General features: G+C 43.7%; 1 protein-coding gene across 8 annotated transcripts in view; it reads left to right on the forward strand.

Annotated features, from left to right (window-relative positions):
* LOC111250841 (uncharacterized) overlaps positions 1–20,598 on the forward strand; it is an 86,016-nt gene that overhangs the window by 43,659 nt on the left and 21,759 nt on the right. For 7 of the 8 annotated variants that reach the window (XM_022806672.2, XM_022806679.2, XM_086989511.1 and 4 more), the window contains exons 2-4: positions 8,077–8,172; positions 12,469–12,828; positions 20,207–20,460. In XM_022806672.2, coding sequence (XP_022662407.1) covers positions 8,077–8,172; positions 12,469–12,828; positions 20,207–20,460 — 710 coding nt within the window. Of the gene's footprint in view, positions 1–8,076; positions 8,173–12,468; positions 12,829–18,141; positions 18,343–20,206; positions 20,461–20,598 lie in introns of those variants that run through there. The other variant, XM_022806678.2, reaches the window with a different exon arrangement.

The raw sequence follows: 20,598 nt of genomic DNA on the forward strand, positions 1-20,598 counted from the left end.
TTGTGCCTTAACTTCAACTTTTCTCCATATCGTTGGCGAACGAACCTGCATAAGTCGAATCTGCTGCTGCTACCGATTGGGGGCCTAGAAGCAGCTACAGCAGCACTCGCCCTTAAGTCTTCGCTGCTTAGCAGACCTATCTCGGGGGGCCTCGAGGCCATTTTAATGTTTGGTCGGACAAATCTTTGGCCAAAACATCCACTGAAGTCCCCGATCCTCTGACTCATTTCAGTTTGGGGTCCAATGTGTGACGTTCGCATGCTCTCGCGATAACTGGAATCTGATGGTAGCTTTTTTGTTATTCTGCATCAGCTCAAGAGTAGACCAGCAAAGAGATTGTCTTTTTTTGCAGTGTATAGTGAGCCTATAGTGATATAGAATCAGTGGTGAAGGGAATGATAAGCACAGAGTTCAACCTCGGTGGTTTGGTCGGTTCATACTTGGGTCGTACGTAGGTCGTTCATAAAAAGCCAAGAAGTATAGACAGCTGCTTACAGACTAGTCCGAGTGAAAATACGCCTACAAGCCCCACGCTTCTTTTCAACACTGAAGACAAAAAATACTTGTCGAATGATAATTTTCTAACATTAAACTAATAATAATAAAAATATTATTATTCATTTTTAGCATTCTGCCCTTTCGTCCTTACGTCGCTGCGCGCATTATGGGTTCGCTGGGTTATCCGAAATACCCGGGTGACAGCTTCATGAAATCAAATATGTTTACGCATCTATAGCGACGCAGTAAATGTATTTCACTAAACGGTGACCAGCTGCATCAATAGCTATTTTGTTTCGATGAAATTTGTTGATCTCTAGATACAAACGTTAATGATGTCAGATGAGTAGCGTATTGTGACTTCGGCCGAGTTGCCCCGGCTACAGAAATCGTTTGTTGTTTGATGAATATCCACTTCAGTGGCCGGAATATGCCTTCGATGTCTATATGCCTGTGTGCAACTAGCAAGGAACGTGCACACAAAACGCAGATTTAATTTTCATTTTTATGTTACGATTTGCCTCAAAGAGGTTATACATAGGCCAACATAGGTGGTTAGTGCATATAAGAATGAATCAATCACGCGTAGAGATAGTATAAACCCAGATCTATATGGTCTTGTAAGGACTGCACAGCATTGGCATTATACATTTTCCACAGCAGATTAGTCTGACTGGTGACGTTGAGTCAGTATTTGTGAACAGCCATACAAGAAACGCCACGTAACCGTTTAGGCGTCGACTAATCAGAAACGTTTCAACCCCATAATACAACGGTTTACTGGGGGAAGCAGTCTATGAACGCCGTCTGTCTTTCCTTTCAGAAGAAAACATAATAGAAGATTGTTCACTATCAGCAACGTTAATTCATAGACGCTGTCCGCCGGTAGCTAAGGATTATTATCCAACGTATAAGTTGTCCGTTCCACCTCAACTGAATCGTTTGCCAAATATCGGAGTCGTTGAAGAAGGCTACGCGGAAAGTTGGACGAGACCCTCAGCGGCTAACCTGGCCGACGTCCAGTCGATGCATTGCTGTTTACAGTACAGGTAGCCATAGCCTGCGGTAGTATCCTGATGCTTTCGGTGTCTGTATCAAGGCGTGTGTATTATAAGCAGCTAGATGTAGTAGCGTGTACGCCAATGGTCGTTATCGCCTCGTGAAAGGTGGGTAAGCGCGGACCATGCGAGAATGTTGTCACCCTCCTACATTATGTCACCCGTGACCTAACGAAAATGATGATGATGCAGCCCACGAGCTGGCTGCAGGCCTAAACCGTTAGAACTTGAAAAGGATAGACTTATCTAATCACACGCCGGCGTGCAGGGGTTGATCAAGACCTAATCACAGTGATCTTGACATTGTCACTAGTATGAATTTAACAGCCGCAAATGATCGTGTATGCCGAGGGCATGGGCTAGGCCTGTTGTCTAAAGAGAATGAAGCAAGCACGCTCATCGTGCTTGTAAATGATAAGCGCTTCAATAAGCGGTGACTAGGTTTGTTCACGGATTGCTTACTATATCATAGTCTTTCCAAATAATCCGATTATTGTTGATCCATTTATTTCAAATCTATTCTCGTTGTCGGGCGAATCCTGGATGTGTATCGTGGAGCACAACAAACAGGCAGCAAACACCAATATTTAAAAACGATTTTGTTCTTATGGTTTATGGATACAGGGCGAACTTGGTGTGGGCCTAAAGTGAATAGCGCCATCCGGAAACAGCAAAAAAGGCAAGTTCCTTTGTGCAAATAATAGTTTTGATGGTACGACAATTTGCTAAACGTACAGGGTGGGTAATATTAACTGATATTCAGGTTGTTGTCGAATTGCCCGTCCTTTTGTACCGTTCCGACCATGTTGTTTCTGTAGGTAGCGAGGTGGCCTCGCAGCGAAGCGGCTGCAAGACTGTGACTAACTATAGTAGATGGTAATATTTTGCCCATGTATCGTCATAGCTCGACATTATTGTGGTTAATCACAGTCTACCGTTATAGACATGAACGGTAACAAAAATCCCCATGCACAAACAGATACACACGCGGGCTCAAGTCGGTATATCGAATCGATAAAGCAGCAGCCTTGAGCTATGTCTGTAGGATCTGAAGGAAGACACAGACCACCTAACTAGCTTAACTTAGTTGACTCACTGTGTTTCTCGCAGAATGTATCGGTCGATGGATCTTGTTAACTGCTACCACTGACCACCATGACCATGGTAAGCATTGGCGCCCAAAAACGATCGTAATGCGAAAGTGCGGAATTTGTATAACGTCATTACATAACGCATTCTTCTGCCGAGGGATTTGTTGGATAGGACTGACGGGGCCTAGCTCGTTCATGACGCACTGATTATAGGTCGCTGCTCATCGGTGGTGACATACAGCTGGTGATTTAAATCATCCGCGGGGGAATATGTCATACATGGATTATATACGGTTACGATAACGGATTAGTTTTACTTATACGACAACGCCAGAAACAAGCTATCCGTCCACAGAACCACTCACTCCGATGTTATTCAAAGTACAATGTGCCTAATTCGTGGCCCCGCCGTACCGATAATAAAAACAACAACATCACAAACGAATATGACTCTTTTCATGTTGGCATTTACCAGACCTACCTGTTAGCGACGTACAGAAGAAGGATAACCTGTACCAACGAATAAATACAAAGACGATATAGTGTACCCTAGAAGCAAGTAGCAATTTTCAGCTTGCGTTCCCGTGAAATCTCAGTATTTTAAGCAGAGCGACCAGCGTTATCGTCGCAATAGCCAAAGACTGTACTTTTTTTCTTTTTGCTGGCGGAGAGAGCACTTTCTACTGGCCGCACTTTGGCGAACAAGCGCCTACCGTTCTAAACAAGCTATGTCAGCCCATACGTCTCACCCGGTGCCATGGCAGCTTCGAGCTAGAAGTCCAGTCGTAGTCCAACGACGGCGACTGATGGGAATACTCTGTGTTAAGCGTAGCCGTTTCGGCTATAGCAACAGCGACGCGCTTCGGAGAATTTCAAATCGGGTTGTGCCCGCTAGTTACCAAGCGACGTTAACACCTGTGGTAAGTGCAGTGGCCAGAACGACAGCCACAGCCGCGAGCGATAACGCCAACAGTAACCATTGTAAATAGTGATCATATAATAATAATAGTAAGCACTGCGTGTACGCCGATGCAGTGACGTCAATGCATGTTATGGTGGCGTTCTTCGGAAAAGTTCGTGTCTTCTTTTTTAGCCTTCAGCTATTATTCCTCTTGTTGCTAGATTGCTAACTGCTACCACTTGTTTTCCTTGTATGTTGCAGCAGGAGTATAAGCAATCTCTTTTATGCCCCCCTGCCCGGTTTCCCTGACTGCCCGCCTCTGGCCACTCCGTATAGCAACGGTCATGGCGCTCGCCGCACTTTTCGTTGATGTTGTTTTTATTGTTTAGTATTTCCGGCTAGCTAACTGTTTAGTTGTTGTAATTATTAGCGAGGCAACACTGCAGCGACGACAACGGCGCTGGTGGTTCTTAGTTCGCTTTGTTCAGTTCTGCGCTGCCGTAGCGCCATCGTTAGCGATTCCTCGTTTTCTCGACGACGACGACTCAGAGTGAATGGGCCCTAGCTGTTTTGATGCGGCTGTTGCTGTCTGTCACAGTTGATTTTGCCGCAGGCGTTTGTCTTTGCTCATCGACGTCTCGTTCATCCGACGATCGCCGCAAGCGTTCCGACACGAGCACGTAGCACGACAACAAACAGCTGTACGCGTAGACAGAGAGAGACCCACTTCAAGCGAACTGGATAAACGGAACAGAGATTAGAAGGAAGGGGTGTGTGCTAAAGACAGGACAGGGGGTTCGGTTCGATTTGACTTCGCGTTACTCAGTAGGCAGCAAGGCCTCGCCATAGCCGGTTTACTTACATAGTTGCATTATTTGTGCCGCATCTTCTTCACGCGTCGCCACGGGTTGCGTCGTGATTGGTTTGTGCATGGCGCAGAATCATATGATACCAAACAGCGCGCCGCAATAACTATCGCTGCTACTGTTGAAGCTAATGCAGAGGCCAGATGGGGCTGTAGAGGGAAGTTGGGGGGCTATAGTATGCGGGGGTGACTCCAAGATGGGGCTAGTCTACAGAACAGCCTCGCCGCCAGATATCGTGAGCGCGGTTAGACGATCACTAGTCGGCCAAATACTATATGACGGCAAGCGTGTAGGAGAGCCGCTCTGTTTGCGTGACAAATACAAGGACGGTTAGCCTCCAACAAGAATGACGTTTCTATTCGAAAGGCAAAACTGTTTTCAAACACAGGTGACATGTATTGTACGGTTAGAGACGCATACTCATGCACCGGGTTTTCACGCTCATATCGGGCTGATCTGCGGGTAGAAAGAAGAGAAGCGACTATAGATATGGCACGTACATTTTTGAACGAAGGTTGATATTCTTTTGCTGTCTGTGGTCAGTTGCAAGGATTTCTGCCCTGAACGGCAAGGGCTAAATAGGATTCGTAGGTGCGTGGTACGTCCGAGCGATCGGATGCTTTCAGCTATGTGGTTTCGTGCTGTCGGATCAATTCAGCCGATGACAGCATTGTAACTGTTAAAATAGCTGTTGTTTCTCAGAAAACAGGGTGATCTATACACGCTCTGCGGAGTTTCCGCCTGCGAACGATTTAAACTGAGACGGCACGAAAATATTAGTTATGCTTAAACTCATATTAATAAGAGATGTGACGGATCGAGGGCTATGTTTATGTGTTCAGGTCACTGAAGTGACTCAATCGTTTCTTCTATGCATAGAATGGTATAGATTAAAGTATCTGCATAACATATCTTATAAACCCCGAATTCATCTGCATGTGAGTAGAACCGTTACGGGAGCAAAAAAAAATAGACACAGTAAATGACTTGTGCAGGGGCATAAATCATTGAATGTTTATTGCATAATTCTGTTCGACTGACAGTTGTTACTGGCGTGGTTGTCTTGAGCACACGGTGGCTATGGCCTTCGTTATAGGGCATAGGAAATCTATAATATAAGTTGACTCTATAGATGCATGACCGTCTGACTAGTGTGTAACACTACAATACGTGCAGAATCAATCGATGCGACATGTCAAATTGTTTTACACGATTCCTTAATGAAGGTTTTTGTTATAATCGGCTTCGTTCTTCTCAGCGCCCCTTTCGCTGGATAAATAATTTTGAGATGTTGCGTTTTTTTCTTCTTAGAAGTAGCGCATTCATTAATTGGTCATGTAGATGTTTCCAATTCGTTCGGGACTGTGTGTGAGCGTGCCAAAATGCCTATCGAAAATGGGTCTCGTGCCGAACTCAGGGTCAAGGTGAAGCCTCGATCCTGTTCGCTTAGTCATTATCTAGCGACATCTCTATGCTGAAGCAAGCCGACGGGGCCCTTCGCTGTGCACGTACGCCTAGCCACAGCGGTTAACTCCAAGACGAGTAATTTCAACTGCAGCAGCTTCGACGATTGCTGCTTAAGCAACCTTTCTGGGCCGCCACGTACACCGCTAGCAACGACAACAACGTGCATTAGGGCGTAGCCAGTGAGAGTGACCAATGAACGCAAATATACAACACATCGTACGAAAGCATCGATTATAGTAATGCTGTAATGACAAGTTTTCCCTTGCTTTTATACATAGCTCACTGCTGCCGTTCGAACACCGCCGGTGTGCACGGTAGTTAAAGACATCTACGCACCGATGCTCGCTCATCGATGCGTCGTATCCGAGTCCGACTGTACGGTAGATTACGGGTAGATATCTCGCCGGCTGTACATGTACATACAGGCCGCATGAATATTTGCTATTCATGAAAATGAAGTATCACTTCACCGCTGCCGATCAGCTGCTTCTTCCTCTGCTGCTGCTGCTGTTACCACTGTTTGTCGTTGTCGTTGTCGGCGTGCTGCAGATAGCCGTGCTCTTTCGTTCTGTAAACATTCGCAATCGCAACATGCCAACAACAGCAGCAGTGACCGACCAGCGAATTTAATGTTGTTACCTTGTGATGACTAAACTTATCTGGCGAACAGTTGTTTTTTTGTAACGTTACTGCCAGTTATATTGCGTCGCCGCTACGGCGGGCTGTCTGCGGAAAGATTCCATTTCGACACCGAATGCACGAGCACGCTCAGGAGTATTCGGAACTGGTCGAACAAGTCTGACGCCTTTTGACGCTAATAGGCGCCACGATCGCTTCTAGTATTACTTGCGTATTTGTACGTTGTATCATGTATATTCTGGTTTTGTTACTATCGTAGCTCTTACTGCTAGTGCTATCGTTGTTGTTGTTGACGCGGAAGTATAATTTTTATATAAAAACAAGGTATGGTTTTTAAAAAAAGACGTATCGAAAGCGTTACGCCGTTACGGTTAAAGTGTGGTCTAGAATAGGTGCGTGCAGTTGGGGAACGCTATGGGTCGCTGTCTCAATTATTCTGATGAATTTTATACAACGGTCCGCTTTATGGTACCGTTCCACCGGCGGCTATCTGTTGAATCACTGATGTCATAGAAACTGTTTGTTAGCGACAGACATTTAATCGAATTGAAATTTGCTTAACGTCGTTCGGGTGGCACCGCTGTCCAGTTGAATCAAAATAAAGGGGCTGAGTTCACTAGCGGCAGGACGAAGGTGCTGACCGCGAACCGGCGCCGATTACGGCCGCTTATAGAAGATTCATTTGTGATATCGTCGGGGGCAAAGTGGGATACCGTCACAGCAGCGTACTGTTGTACGACAATTCATAACAGAAACAAATAACAAGATCTAAGAAGCAGATTAGCGAACAAGTAAACCCGTGCCATGTGCTCTGAGTGGTGTTCGTCAGGCGTAACAATTGCGCCTGCAATGACATGATTAAACCTCGTTTTGCGCCTGGAAAACCTGCATGCCTGTCGGCCGTCTAGAGGATATTAAAATCGGCACTTTAGCCAACGTCATACACATGTCATGCAGAAAATTTCAGAATTCCCGCTAAACAGGCGCCGAGGTATGGCTGTACGTGTTGTTCAGATCGTTGCGACATACAATTAGAAGCTTTAGTTTGTGAGGTAGTGCACACGCATAGATATAAGCGTTGACGATAAACTCGAGTTTGTTACAGATCTCTCATGTAAAAGAAGATGTCGATTGCGATATTGCGCCGCGCAAAAACATCTAGGTAATATTAGTGACGGGTGTGCGTGTGTGTCTGTGGTGCCTCTGAAGTCACTGGCTCAGTGTGGCATATCGGCTTCCGACAAATAGTTATTCTTTTGTTTTTAATCTTTTTCCTCCAACGAAAAACGGTAGCAGTATTCCTGTTTACATGGATGTGACGTAGCCGTACGAAGCTTAATGGGAAAAAGGATAATTCATTGCTTCAGTCGAGCATGGTTGGCAAAGATGTTTGCTATCTGAGTGAGCCCTATTGATCCTTAGTTGTATGTGCATGATTTTTACACTTTTTAAGGCAATAGAAAAGTGTATCGTCGCAGAAGTACAATTTTATTACTGTGGTTGGTTTATGGACCGTTTTTATTCTAACAGAATCTGTATTGCTTGTATATTTGCAGCTGACAACGCAGGTGGCGCAAGTGCCCTCCCAGGTGGGGCAAACTGGGGCCCTCTTCAATCCTACAAACCCCCAAACCACTGACGAGGAGAAATCGGTAATTGCTTTTTTTCGCTACTTCTGGCAGCGCTAGTTTAACTCAATAATGTAATTATAATAGATCTGCGATAAGTGTTTGGACTGTTTGGTACGACAGAGTTAGTGGAATAAAAAATAACTGTTGACCATTTTGGACTATCGGAGTTGGAGGGTTGTTTTAGCGACATGCTGACCGATAAATGATAACACGTCAGAAATCGATGATATAAAGTATTGACACCTGACAAAGATTGAATACTCCGGTTGCATGTACATTGTATAAAATGTTCTTAGCTTATTTGTATGAGGAAATTAATAGGTATCAAGGTTTACTGATGAAAACGTACGTGCCATGATCAGGGGACGTAGTCTCGCATGAATGTATGCTTTGGTCGGGCACCCTTATGGCCAGCCCATGTAGAGATTTGTCCGGATAATTGGAAATATTTTTACTTACCAGCTTCATTTAATCTGGATACATCGTTCTACAGGTGTCGACAGGGGTATACCCTACAGACGTGTTCACTCAATGTAATTGCCATTCGGGTCCCCATCCATTCCCAAATCATTTTCAAGGATTCTTAAGTCGTGGAGAAATTTCGCTAGTAATCTTGAATAGACCCATACTGATGTATAATATCAAATATATACCAACGGCAAATAAATTTATTTAAATAAAGTCCCGAAAATTTAGAGGTCTAGAAGACTTAAGCTGTCAAGAGAGGTCAAACGCCTCAAAACGGCTGACCGTTAAAGCTCATGCAGACGATCCAACTTGTGAGAGGTGCTCTGTCACTGTGAACGGCCTCTAACTTCCGCAGTGAAGTTCCAGGAGCATAACAAATGGCTTTTCTTTTTGTCGTTTTAACGAGCTTTCAAGCCTTTTCAATCTACCCTTTATTGTGGATTTTCCATTTTGTCTCACGATAGTCTTCCTTGAATACTACGGAGGCCGCAAGAAAACGTAGGCCGTCGATGTCGGACAGTCAGTAGAGCTTATAATTTCAGTGAAAGAATGTTCTACGCGAGGATCAGACCATAGCCTATCTTCGTCAGGTTTCGAATACAAATGACCTGCCTCGGCCATGATGTCCGTGTAACTCTGTTCGAGAAAAACTGATTTGCTCCCAGCGGAGTCGCACAAGGTGCCTGTCAATTTATCCCGAACTCCTTGCCAATGGCTTCTCTTACAAGTTCAGGATCGTCGTATACTAACCGATTGAACAAAAATTGTAACTTTGTCGAGGTACACCGCATATGTTAAATAGTAGTAGAATAAGCGTGTATCGCGATTATTATACGATCGAAATTCTTTATGAAAGATATTCCGCTGTTTCGTTGGTAATCTCGCCAAACAACATTTTCCAGAAAACGTAGGCTACTTCAACGCATTTCTTTAGAAATGCGATTTTTCAAGCAGAATACATTAGTAGTACTTTTTGCTTCGAAGATATCTCGCCAGCTTAGAGGTACCGTCGTCGTATTGCTACGACGGGTGATTTCCGTTTCAGTGTCACACGCTAAATAACGATAAAGGCACCCGCTAGCTAGACCAATTGCAGTTACAGGCCGGCGACTTGTAGCCTACGTGAATGGCGATATTTTATGATCTTTTAGGGTCACCATTTCTGTTGGCCGTCGGTTGTAGGCTTTGCCAATTTGTCGGATAATCTTTCCTGATGACCTTGCGCTATCCTGTACAATTTGAAAACTATGGCTGTTTTTGTCAGCAAGACGGTGCCGTCGCAGCTCACAGCAACCGCTAATAGCTCGTTTTTGTCCAAAAGGGCCATATGATAGTCAGAGTTGTGGTCAGTAGTGCTGGTAATCCAAGGGGCAGTATTCGCGAAGGTTATGTATGTACGTGTCGACTAAAGCGATTTGATCTCGATGTCGTATCCAACATTGTTAACGTGGTCATGCTTGGATATAGAGCGAGATTTACCTTGTCGATGATGTTTTGTATACAGCTAAATATTAATATGTAACGTATATATTAATTCAATGGCGGGAAAAATACGCGCAGGCACGCTTAGATATTAACCGCCGCCGCCGCCGCCGCCGCATAGGTGGTCCTGTTTAAGCTTACTCATCTTCGAATCTAACATATAATATAGACGCTACTGAACAAGATACATACGCCTTTGCTCGTAGTGCTGAGTGTCTGTTATCAATCAGGCCCAGGCCAAGAACAAACGGCTGTCTACTAGCTGTAGCCTATCGCGCACATCCAGCAAAACTGGGTAACCATCTACGAGTGCCTACAGTAACGATAGAAAGCAGTTAAACATTAATATATGGATAACTATGTTCTAGCGTAGCTGGGCATACCCTTGACTATAAGCATACGAAGGGGTTACTGTAATACTATATAAATTATTAAAGCAGCTCTACGTTTTGTTATTAGTCAAACGCGAAGTATAGCGATGATGTTTGTTAACTATTGTACGACGATGTTCTTGAATACGTTTCAAAAGACGAATACGGTTGTTCTTAGAGCTGACACAACGCTCAGGTCAGAGCGAAGAACTAGCTGAAGCGTTGTTTGAAGAAAACAAAAAATAATGACGATTTGTCAAAAATAGCATGCGCTTCATTAGCCGCTAGAAGATGGATCGAGACTGAAGTCGAGTCGAAGTTAGACCTACGTGCATCGAGACGCGGAAGAGAAAGACGTAACAGTTACAATGTAACACACTTATATTTCTGTCACTTTTTTTTTTTAACTAATCCGCACCGAGCAATAAAGTTGAAATGTTTGTATATTTTTCAGCTGTCGTATAGATTGATCCATCATTTGATTTTCCATTGGGCTCATTCAAGCGCAAACTGTTTTTCTTGACAAGTGTAAAAACTGGCCATAAGATCAGCTAAGCCATTGTTGCAGTGAAAACAAACATCCTTGACGGCGCATTAAAGCTGAAGTCTGATTTTATTTTGATATGATAAAGGCAAATGCGAAAAAAGGAAAAATGATGTCTTCCGTAACATCGGAGTTTAAGAGTTTTTGAAGAGAGCGCATATTCTGCTATCGTCGATACAAGGCTTTCCTGTACGCGGGCATACCCCGAAGCCCACACAGATGTGAGATCGTCGAACAGTTACCAAATATTGTTGAAAGCGGTCACTGGACGAAGGCTCAAATGTCAGATCGTAATATTCTAAACATTATTAAGCGATAACATAATTCTGCGAAAACTTACTTCCTCTATTGGCCGTCTTCGATTACTGAATATCTATTTTGGCATACCTGACGTATCTAGCCTTTTCGACATTATGAAAGGTACTAGAATATGGAGCGATTCTGATCGTTGTGCCTGTTTCGATCGCGTGAAAGCGCAAAGATCCCCTATTAGACAATGCCTCGCTATCAGTAGCGATTTGTCAGAGGCCGATAATGTCGAAAATTCGCTATGTACAGCATGGAAAGCTACTGCTCTAGTCTAGTTGATGTGGGATATCTATACGGGCGCCCAGTCGCTACAAGTTGCTTTGATAGCTAGTACTGCAAAAGGCTAGCAGTTATTGATGCGTCTATTGCGTCTGCAACACTGAATAGGTAATTTCTGCATGTGTCTATTATTTGCGAAAGCCACGAAGACGCAAAAAATCAATCAAATTTCACGTGTCGCTTTTAATTAGCTTTAGACAGAAAACTTCGACAGGCCAGTCCTGGGAGCCTATAGTTGTCCGAGAATCGGCCGTTACGATGTCAAAGCAAGAGTATGTCGTACGCAAAATACCTAGCTGTTGGTCTTGATCCATAGGTTAAATCATGGTATAGCGGCTACCTTTGGCAAAAGAGAAGTACCTACTCGAAAGATAAAACTATCTACCCATATACATGTAGTCTATGATAGTCAGTGCAAAATAGGCCTTCGAACGCTGACACCCTGTCGTTCAGTAGATTAGAGATATATATGAGCATAGTCAGTATAAAATTTGTGGACAACTTGTGGACACAGGCAATGTCAACCAGGGCTATCGACTGCGGTCGCTGTCGAAGTCCTTTCTATTAATATCAATCAAAATTTGTCTCGTAGATAACGATCACTCTAATTTATATTAGATATTTAGCGAATTTACGGAGACGCTTCACTCAGCCGTATCGCCTTCTCTCGCACCGCTTGCTTTGAGTACGATGTGTTTGTTGTAGCATTTTTTCGTATGCCCTTACTTAACACACTTTTATATAAGAACAACATTCGCTTGTTTATTTATTGCGCCGACGTTAGATCACTTTTACTCGCTTCAAAGTGTTGTTGGATTAGCATTTTGAAGTCGTTGTCTTACAAGCTTCTATCTTTTCTTCTAGGTGTGCATGTTGCCGAAAAAGCGGAAATTCCCATCGCCAGTGGGAGCCGCTGGCGAGTCGGGAGGTTTGGGTGTACCCCAATCGGGAATTGACCTTCTAGCAGCAGATCATGGCGGATCACCGTCAGCGCTCCATCCTCCCATGGGTCTAGCAACGTCACCCCTGCCTTCGGCATTAAGTGTGCCGGGAATGGGAGGCAGCAGCGTGGGCCTTGAAATGGAAGGACTGTCGGACGCTGCCGAGGTGAACCTGGCCGACTGGCGAGGGCACCGGGTTCTTGTCAAAAAAGACGATTCAAGAAGATACTTCCCTGCTACCATCAAGGAAGTCACCAATACGCCCTCCGATCTCATTGTACAGGTATGTCTTAGTTTGTATTGCAGTGTAGCGTAATATGTTATAATCAGACATGAGCAATCAACCTACTCTTCGTTACCATACTGCGGATTTACAGAGAGATACACTTCACTGTTCAAAGCATCATTGACGAACCTAGCAAGCGCCGGATCGTAATCGATGTCGTGCGTGACGCTCACATACGTGTCACAACAGCTGAGTCACGAAGGCTGCTGTTATTAAAAAAAAAAAACAACACAGACGGGATAGGACGTCGGAGCGAAAGTACTCTATCCGTTCGTCGCAGTATTCAAATTGTTATTGTATCCCGAATCTAGTTTATCTCGTCGATAACTTTGATTTACAATGGCAAAAACGGAACTGAGAGAAACACTACAAGCGATAACGGTAGCCATTTGTCTACGTGGAACATCGGTTTTGATGTCGGTGATTCGTGGTCGTTGGCTGTGTAAACACGTGCAGACGCATACATACACAGACTCTATACATATTGGATGATGTATCCAGCGGAATCGTACGAGAATTAATTAGTGACAGGCACTTTGTGGTAAAATGAGAGGCAATTAGTTTTTTAAAAAAAAAAAATTGAATAATGACTTGTAAAGATGTATTATAGTTTATTATTTATTGTGGACGCACCGGCACACCCTTTCAATTTTATTCCACGGTACGTAAGCTTTGTTTTGCTTTTGGAATTAAAAAAAAAATCGCAAAATTTGCACATGTCGGTGTTTTTTACGGTTTTTCCTGCGTGTATATTTGTACCTAATAGTTAATAACGATATTCGTCGATTATAAAATAGCATTAATACAAGTTCATAGCCATTTTCAAATTAAACTCCATTTTTCAATTATAGTTTCTTCACCCTTCACTGACAGTCGTGTCCTGCCTCCACGATTTGCTGTCACGTTCTTGCCGCATCGATTGCTGATGTGATATTGGGTCCTGTTTTCGTTGCACTATGAAAATTCACTGCTTCCTACCGCTTTCGGTGGCATTCGAAGTTCAGAGCCCTGTGTCACCACCGTACGCCGCAACGACCCTGTTATAACAGCCGTCGTTATATAAAGCATCTAGTTACAAGTAGCATGATAAACATTATGCGAAAAAAGTTGCCAAGTTGAAACAACCTGGCTGAGTGAGCAAGCAGAACTATTGTAGGCGATGTTGGAGATCGTCAGTTGAATAGTGGTCTCACTTATGCAAAGAACTAAGTGAATACTACTCAAAGCGCGATGGCTGGCCTGCTGACACACCGTAAGGCATCAAAATAATTCGCCTTCCATGGCATACTCCGGGCCGGCCTAACGAATCATATATTTTCCGTACTGTGATCTCTAACCGAATGTTGCCAGCCCACAGCAATTTCTTAAGCAGTGTCCTACAGCAGCTGCTGCTGCTGCTGCTGCTGTTGTTGCTGGTGCTGTTGCTTATGTTGTGCCGTGCTACAGGGCTCGAGGTAAGGCCGTAGCCGCCTATTTGTCTGACCGTAGGCTCTCCCTACTACTGCCGCTGCTGCTGTGGCCGTTACATACTTGCTTGTTCGCTTTCTATTACGGAAGCCAACAGTGCAGCCGATGCCATCTTTGAAGCTACTATTGCTGCTGCGAACAATGTCACTCTCACTAAAAAGCTGCTGTTGTTGCTGATGAAGCTAGCGCTGATGGTGCTGGCAGCCTGTGCGCTCAGCACAGCACTCACGTTCAGGTGTCACGACGACAACGATGGCCACTGTGGCCACGGCCGGGCCTAACGCTTTTTGGAAAAGCAGACAACTGAGCGCACGCGTGCACTGACGCTGGCTGGCGAATCGCTTACACACTGTATGTACTTACTTCGTTGGTTGAACGCAGGATATGCAAAGGCACAGAGAGCAAGCAACGCAATAGCAGAACAGGTAAAAAAGCTGCGGGTAGTGCTGCTGCTGCTGCTGCTTATTGTTGTCTGTCTACAGAAAACAGCAACTGCGTAGACTGCAGTCTTTCAGAGAAACAAAGCGGACGCACGCGCGCGCACCCCACTTAGGTTGAGGTTAGCTCTACTAGTAGCAGCTGATTTAAAGAAGTGTTTAACCAACGCAGACCGAACGTAAAATTCGGAACGGTAACGGTAGCTGGCAAGCAATCGCTCCACTGGTCCATCCATCCATCCCCAGGCCCAGAAGCGTTCGAGAATAATTTCATACGTCATCAGAACCGCTGCGACCGCCGCTGCTTTGGCTATCGCCGCTATGGTGCCATAGCAGCACTCAACTGCCGTCGCAGTGGTATTCTGCAGCGGTGCCCGTCGTCATGGTGACGACGGCAACGGGCAGATTCGTAAGCACCTTTGTTGCCGTGGCACACCTTCAGTGACTGTATTGAAAACACAAAAAACACATCTGTGGGCATATTAAGGAAGAACGCTTTAAGATAGCTTCTGCAGAGCATATTACTTGGAGTAGTGATGCTACAGTCGCTACTGTTAGCGTTTTAACGGCAATTATCGTTGCTTCCGTTAAGCTGTTGCAGCAACCTGCCATCGTAGTCTCGTACTGATTGCGTCGGTCGCTATTCTTTTAATGGACTCTTGCATATATTGAAGTAAAAAGAGAAAAGCCGAACAAGGGCTTGAAGTGTACCCGTTGTTTGTTATTATTAATCATTCGGTTAATTTATTGTCGTTGACACCGGCTGGACATAACGACACACTAACGACGGGAAGTGTAGAAGATAACCTCAATAGAAACGGCGAAACAAAGGAGCAAGGCAAATCAGATAGGTGATAAACTCCAGCTGCTCCAATTGCTCTTTTGTTTGACAGCCGATCTCGGTACTTGTGCATGTAATATCATGCATATGGCTTTGGAAGCCGTCGAGTGCACGCGCGCACGCACAGGTATCCGCTGTCCGTATAAGGACTATTTAAGTAGCATATCAGCGTATTATCACATCGACGAAACGGAGAAATTCGATTGTTAATCATTATATTAAGTAATGGCAATGACCACGTTAGCGATTATGGTGGCAACAGCACCCACGCGCCAACACGTTTTGACCCTTCGTCCGTTGTTGGATATCCTGATTTCGTTATTGTAGATACTGCAAATCGTTGGCCAACAATGAGTAAAGCCTGTTACAGACTACTTGAAAGGTTCTATACAGCTATTCCATTCCATATTGGCGTGGAATTCTCTATCACTGTATAAAACCCTGGCAGGCGTTGCCAATCCCATATCTATTTCTCTTCGCAAGGACTCGCTCGTCCTTAGTAGGTAGATGTAATATGAATAAGGAAGCAGCGCTCATCATATTCAAGACGCGTACGTACTAGTGACTCTGGGATCTGGTCAGTGCTTTGTGACAGATGGTTTCAGTATGATCAAATGTCAAGTGTTTCTCCATGTAGCTTCGCTTTAGCAACCGTCGGTGGGTCACTTTTCTTTAATCAAAACAGCGAAACCCATGCAGCTGTGCCGGTAAACTGTGACAGCGTCAACGCACTTTGTATCTAAACGCCTGGACAAATCGGCCACTGCAAAGTGCCAACCAGTTAGTTTTAGTTATATGATGATGACTAGTAACAGAGACGAGACTAGAGTCACTTAATAGTGCAAACATTTTGGGTTCCCTTCCGCTGTCCTATGAGTGACTCTTAGCTTGTGGTGCCCTTTGGAGTACAGACGTCTTTGTTAACGAGGGAACACACGGCCAACGAGCAGGGAATGATCAACAAGCAGGTCGAAAATTTTACCACTCAATTGCATGACTACTACGTTCATTCAGGATACCTATTATATCCTGGTTGGAAGTTCTGCTAGTTGTGGTCATCGCTACTACTGCTGCCACTGCAGATATTCTCTTTAAAAACAGGTTTGTCTCCTATTTTCTTCGGGAAAAGGGATCTGCTCTTCCGCGACTGGATAGCACTGGAAATTTGTAATCTTTTGGTTCATTGTTTGCGTATCCCCCAGACTGCGAAGGTGCTGATTATTTCTGTCACCATTATCACGTTGCTAGTAGTACTTGCATAGGATTATGCTGCATTATAGATTACATATCAGACTTCATATGTTTACATTTGGCCGGGTAAAGTTGGTGTCGTGCACTGTCTTCGATTGGAGCATCGGGCTAGGTTATGTTACCAGACAATCAAAGCAGGCTTTCAAATAATTGAACCTATCATTGTTTTCATTGTGTATCAGCCTCGTTTTTAGTAAAATATGAAGCGGCGAAGACACGTTTTTCCTTTAAACTATTATTAATGGCTATTATCAGTACCGCGTAAAAAATCGATGGCAAAGTTACCCCTGTGTCACCAATTAGTACAATTAACTTGTTTGTTTAGACATGAAAAGTGTCTCCTTTCGGATTGGTTGGACAATAAATTGATTCTATCATTTTTTTTAGCAAATACTTCATGATCAAGGTCAGTCTCACTGAGCAGTGGGACGTGTCTCGTTTAGCTGGATATCTAAAGTCAAGTCGTGTGTGAATAGGCCAGATAGTCATCTTAGCAACGGCGCCTTACTGGGCCGTTCGACCAGCCAAAAGTCAATTCAAGCTGCTAGGCACCGCGATCTCGCAGTCAGTTTTCGTATATATCACAGCGACGGTAATAACTCGCATCGTCCTCCTTCGTTGAACAACTTTTTTATTGAAATATCGGAGTTCTGCAGCCCTGATGCGGCAACACTGTATCACGATGATTATACTGGTCAGCTGGCTGGATGGCTGATTCCTCAGAGCTGCTATCACCTAAAGATTAAGGTTTCGAATCTTACGTCCGGCACACCCTTTAGACATTCTAGCAGAAGCCATTTAACCTCTTCTATCCGTACGTACAGATAATACAGCGCCTTGCCGAGAACCAGTTTCTTCTTAAACTTGTTTTTTACGGATACAACTGCGGTTATTATTGCAAGGATCACTGGTTGGGTGCTGATCGCGTATCCTGGTCGTACCGGTCCGGTATAGGTCGTAATCGAGGCTTTTCAAAGATTTTCGCAAGTTCGTTGTAAATTACTGCAGTCTGAGCAAAAAACAACGAATTATATTTTTTTTTTGAAAGAGTAATCCCTGCTCATTTTTGTTTCAGGGGACACTCGTTAATTACAATTGTCCACTGACAGCGTCTATATTGATTGCTATCGAACGACGCTCCAAGACATTGGAAAATTATTTTCCTTAATAAAATAGGTGGGCCCTGCATAAAAGAGCAATTCAAGTGTCAGTTTCAACTGTTTGCCGCATACGACTATGTGTTATGAATTATATTATGTCATTTTTATAACTGTATATCTATAAAGTGTCTGAAATGAGAAAACAGATGTGTGTTTGTATCCCAGGACCTATAGGAAGACCTATACAGGGCAGAGTTTCGTTCCTGTTTTCAGCCTAAGCAGCTCGCCGTGTCGATTCGATTAAGCTTGGGTGTAACAAATTCACTAAACTGAAATCTATGAAGATCCAAGGTCAAGCACAGACAATTTATGTGAAGAAGAACACGGCCTGATTATTTTCTTAAACTATAATTCAGTAAGTTGTTGCTATGTGATTTTCAATTGATTTTGACTTTCAATTGACGCTCTTTACAACCAAAGCAAGTCTTCACAAATACGAATAAATTAGACTTGTTACATAAGGTGGCATCTTTTACATTAGACCTCAAATGAAGTCACTTCTATGCACTTAAAAAATAGTCATTTTTACGACAACAACTTCCTTTGTTGTCGGTAGCAGGATTTTCGGAATCTATCGTTCGCTGACAGATTGTCTGACAAGTCTCTTTTAATTAGGCGGTCCAGTATAGGACAAAGTACTAAACAAATGCGTCATGGCAACAAGAACGTTATGGGCATTACGCCAATATTGATTTCGTTTCATTGTATCATTGTCGAGTGTCTAGCTCAATAATGAACAAAACAAAATTAACAATAGACATGTCATGATTCACGAAGTTATGTTTATTCGGCAATGCCGGCTTTACGGGACACACAGCGTGCCGACAAGAACTTTTTTTTTCTTTTCTAGTTTCTAGTTTCCTCAACAGGTTCTAAAGTTAGTAACCATCTGATAGGCATCTACAAGATCAAATAAATATTAGATGTAGTCTAGCAATGACTTCTAATTTATACTATATACCAAGTGCTTGTAAGCCGCAGTTTTTTTGGAAGTGTCGTTTTTTCGTGTATGAAGATTGTATATACGATCTTCGTCAGCCTATGTATGAACAACGTCGACATGGATCAATTTCTACAGTTGTTGACGGACTTCTAGGCAAAGGCCGAGTGCACCACGTTCTCATTCGATGCGCGTGTTTAAATTAGAGTATAGTTTTGCATTTGCATCGCGCTGTAACATGAAAATCTGCCTGAATAGGTGCGCGCTCATTGACGCCGGATGGTCGCATTGCCTTTTAGGAGCAGCGCGCCTGTCCCCATGATGGCAACGAAACTAATAGCCGCTGACTCTCGGAGTGGCCTGGGTATGAGCGTATGTGTGAGATACATTTTTCGCGTGCCTGACTTTCGAAAGGACTCAAAGTCAAGGATTTGCTGAATAAATAGGAAACGCATTTTTACTGATCACCGGGTAATCTCACTTCTGGCCGGTTGTATCGACGTTAAAGATGAAAAACATTCTTTCGTTTGCTGGAGCTTGAGTATTAATATATTGTTGAACAGCTGTGATGTTTGGATACAGTATGTTGGGCTATTGTTGCCGTTTCGTTCGAGCCATACGATTCTACCTGAAGCTTGACTACAAGCTTGACTGCTAAATTTGCCACACCGACCTTTGGCGACATAAGGGTGCTGCAAGAAAACCCGTCACACTTGTTTTGCGTTGATTTTTTCGCGAGAAATTTATAACTAAAATATATAGGCTTATTTAATTATTACGTTTCTGCATGAACTTGCTTTAAGCGGCTTAAGACAATACCTGGAAGATCGAAACAATTTGATCTTTTATTTAGGTTGATAATACGGCTTCTTCTAGGTATTGTCTGTATGACTTTTTAGGTCGTACAGCCTGCACCTATCCTATTTTGAGTTTGGCGAAACACAAATGAAAAAAGAGTGTTAGATATACTGCTCCTTTCATCCAATAGCCTAATGTTCAGTATGTGAACTCAACATAGAATTTTATGATCCGCACGAAACTATGACATATAATAAGTCGATAAAAGTAAAAGATCTTCCCAACAGTATATGAGGCCTAGCAGACGAAAAATCAGACGGGCTGAGGAATAGGCGCAAGGTGTCATTTGCAGTGGTTTGGATTATCAAGGTACATCCTTTTTACTTACGATTGAAAAAAGTATGTGAAATATAGCCACGTTAGCCATTCGCTGTTTGCTTATATATATATATATATATAATTTTGTTGTTCTCTTTTATAGTTGGATAGTGAGGAGCGGCGTGATATGGTCGTCTGCAACGTGTTCTCAGCGGCCGCGTGTCCTGTATTATCTGACCACTCGCCATCACCCATTCATCTTGGTGCCATCGGTACGCCGGTCTGTGTACGCCTGGCACCTGATCAGCCTTTCTATGTTGAGGGCGTGCTACAAGCGGTGCGAGCAAAGCCTACGCAATATGCTGTACGGGTCGACACAGACCTCATCCAAATTTACGGCCAGGGCTTACAGCCAGGGTAAGTAATTATGCCTTCATCAAAGCGTCAATTTACCGCGATTTTTTTTCACACTGCTTTACGTATCTGTAGACGAATACGTTCTGAATTATGCCATTTGTTCTGCATTGTTCTTCTCGTATGAATCTAATTTATGCT

Source organism: Varroa destructor, unplaced genomic scaffold (assembly GCF_002443255.2).
Source record: "Varroa destructor unplaced genomic scaffold, Vdes_3.0 BEIS01000005.1, whole genome shotgun sequence".
Lineage (NCBI taxonomy): Eukaryota > Metazoa > Arthropoda > Arachnida > Mesostigmata > Varroidae > Varroa > Varroa destructor.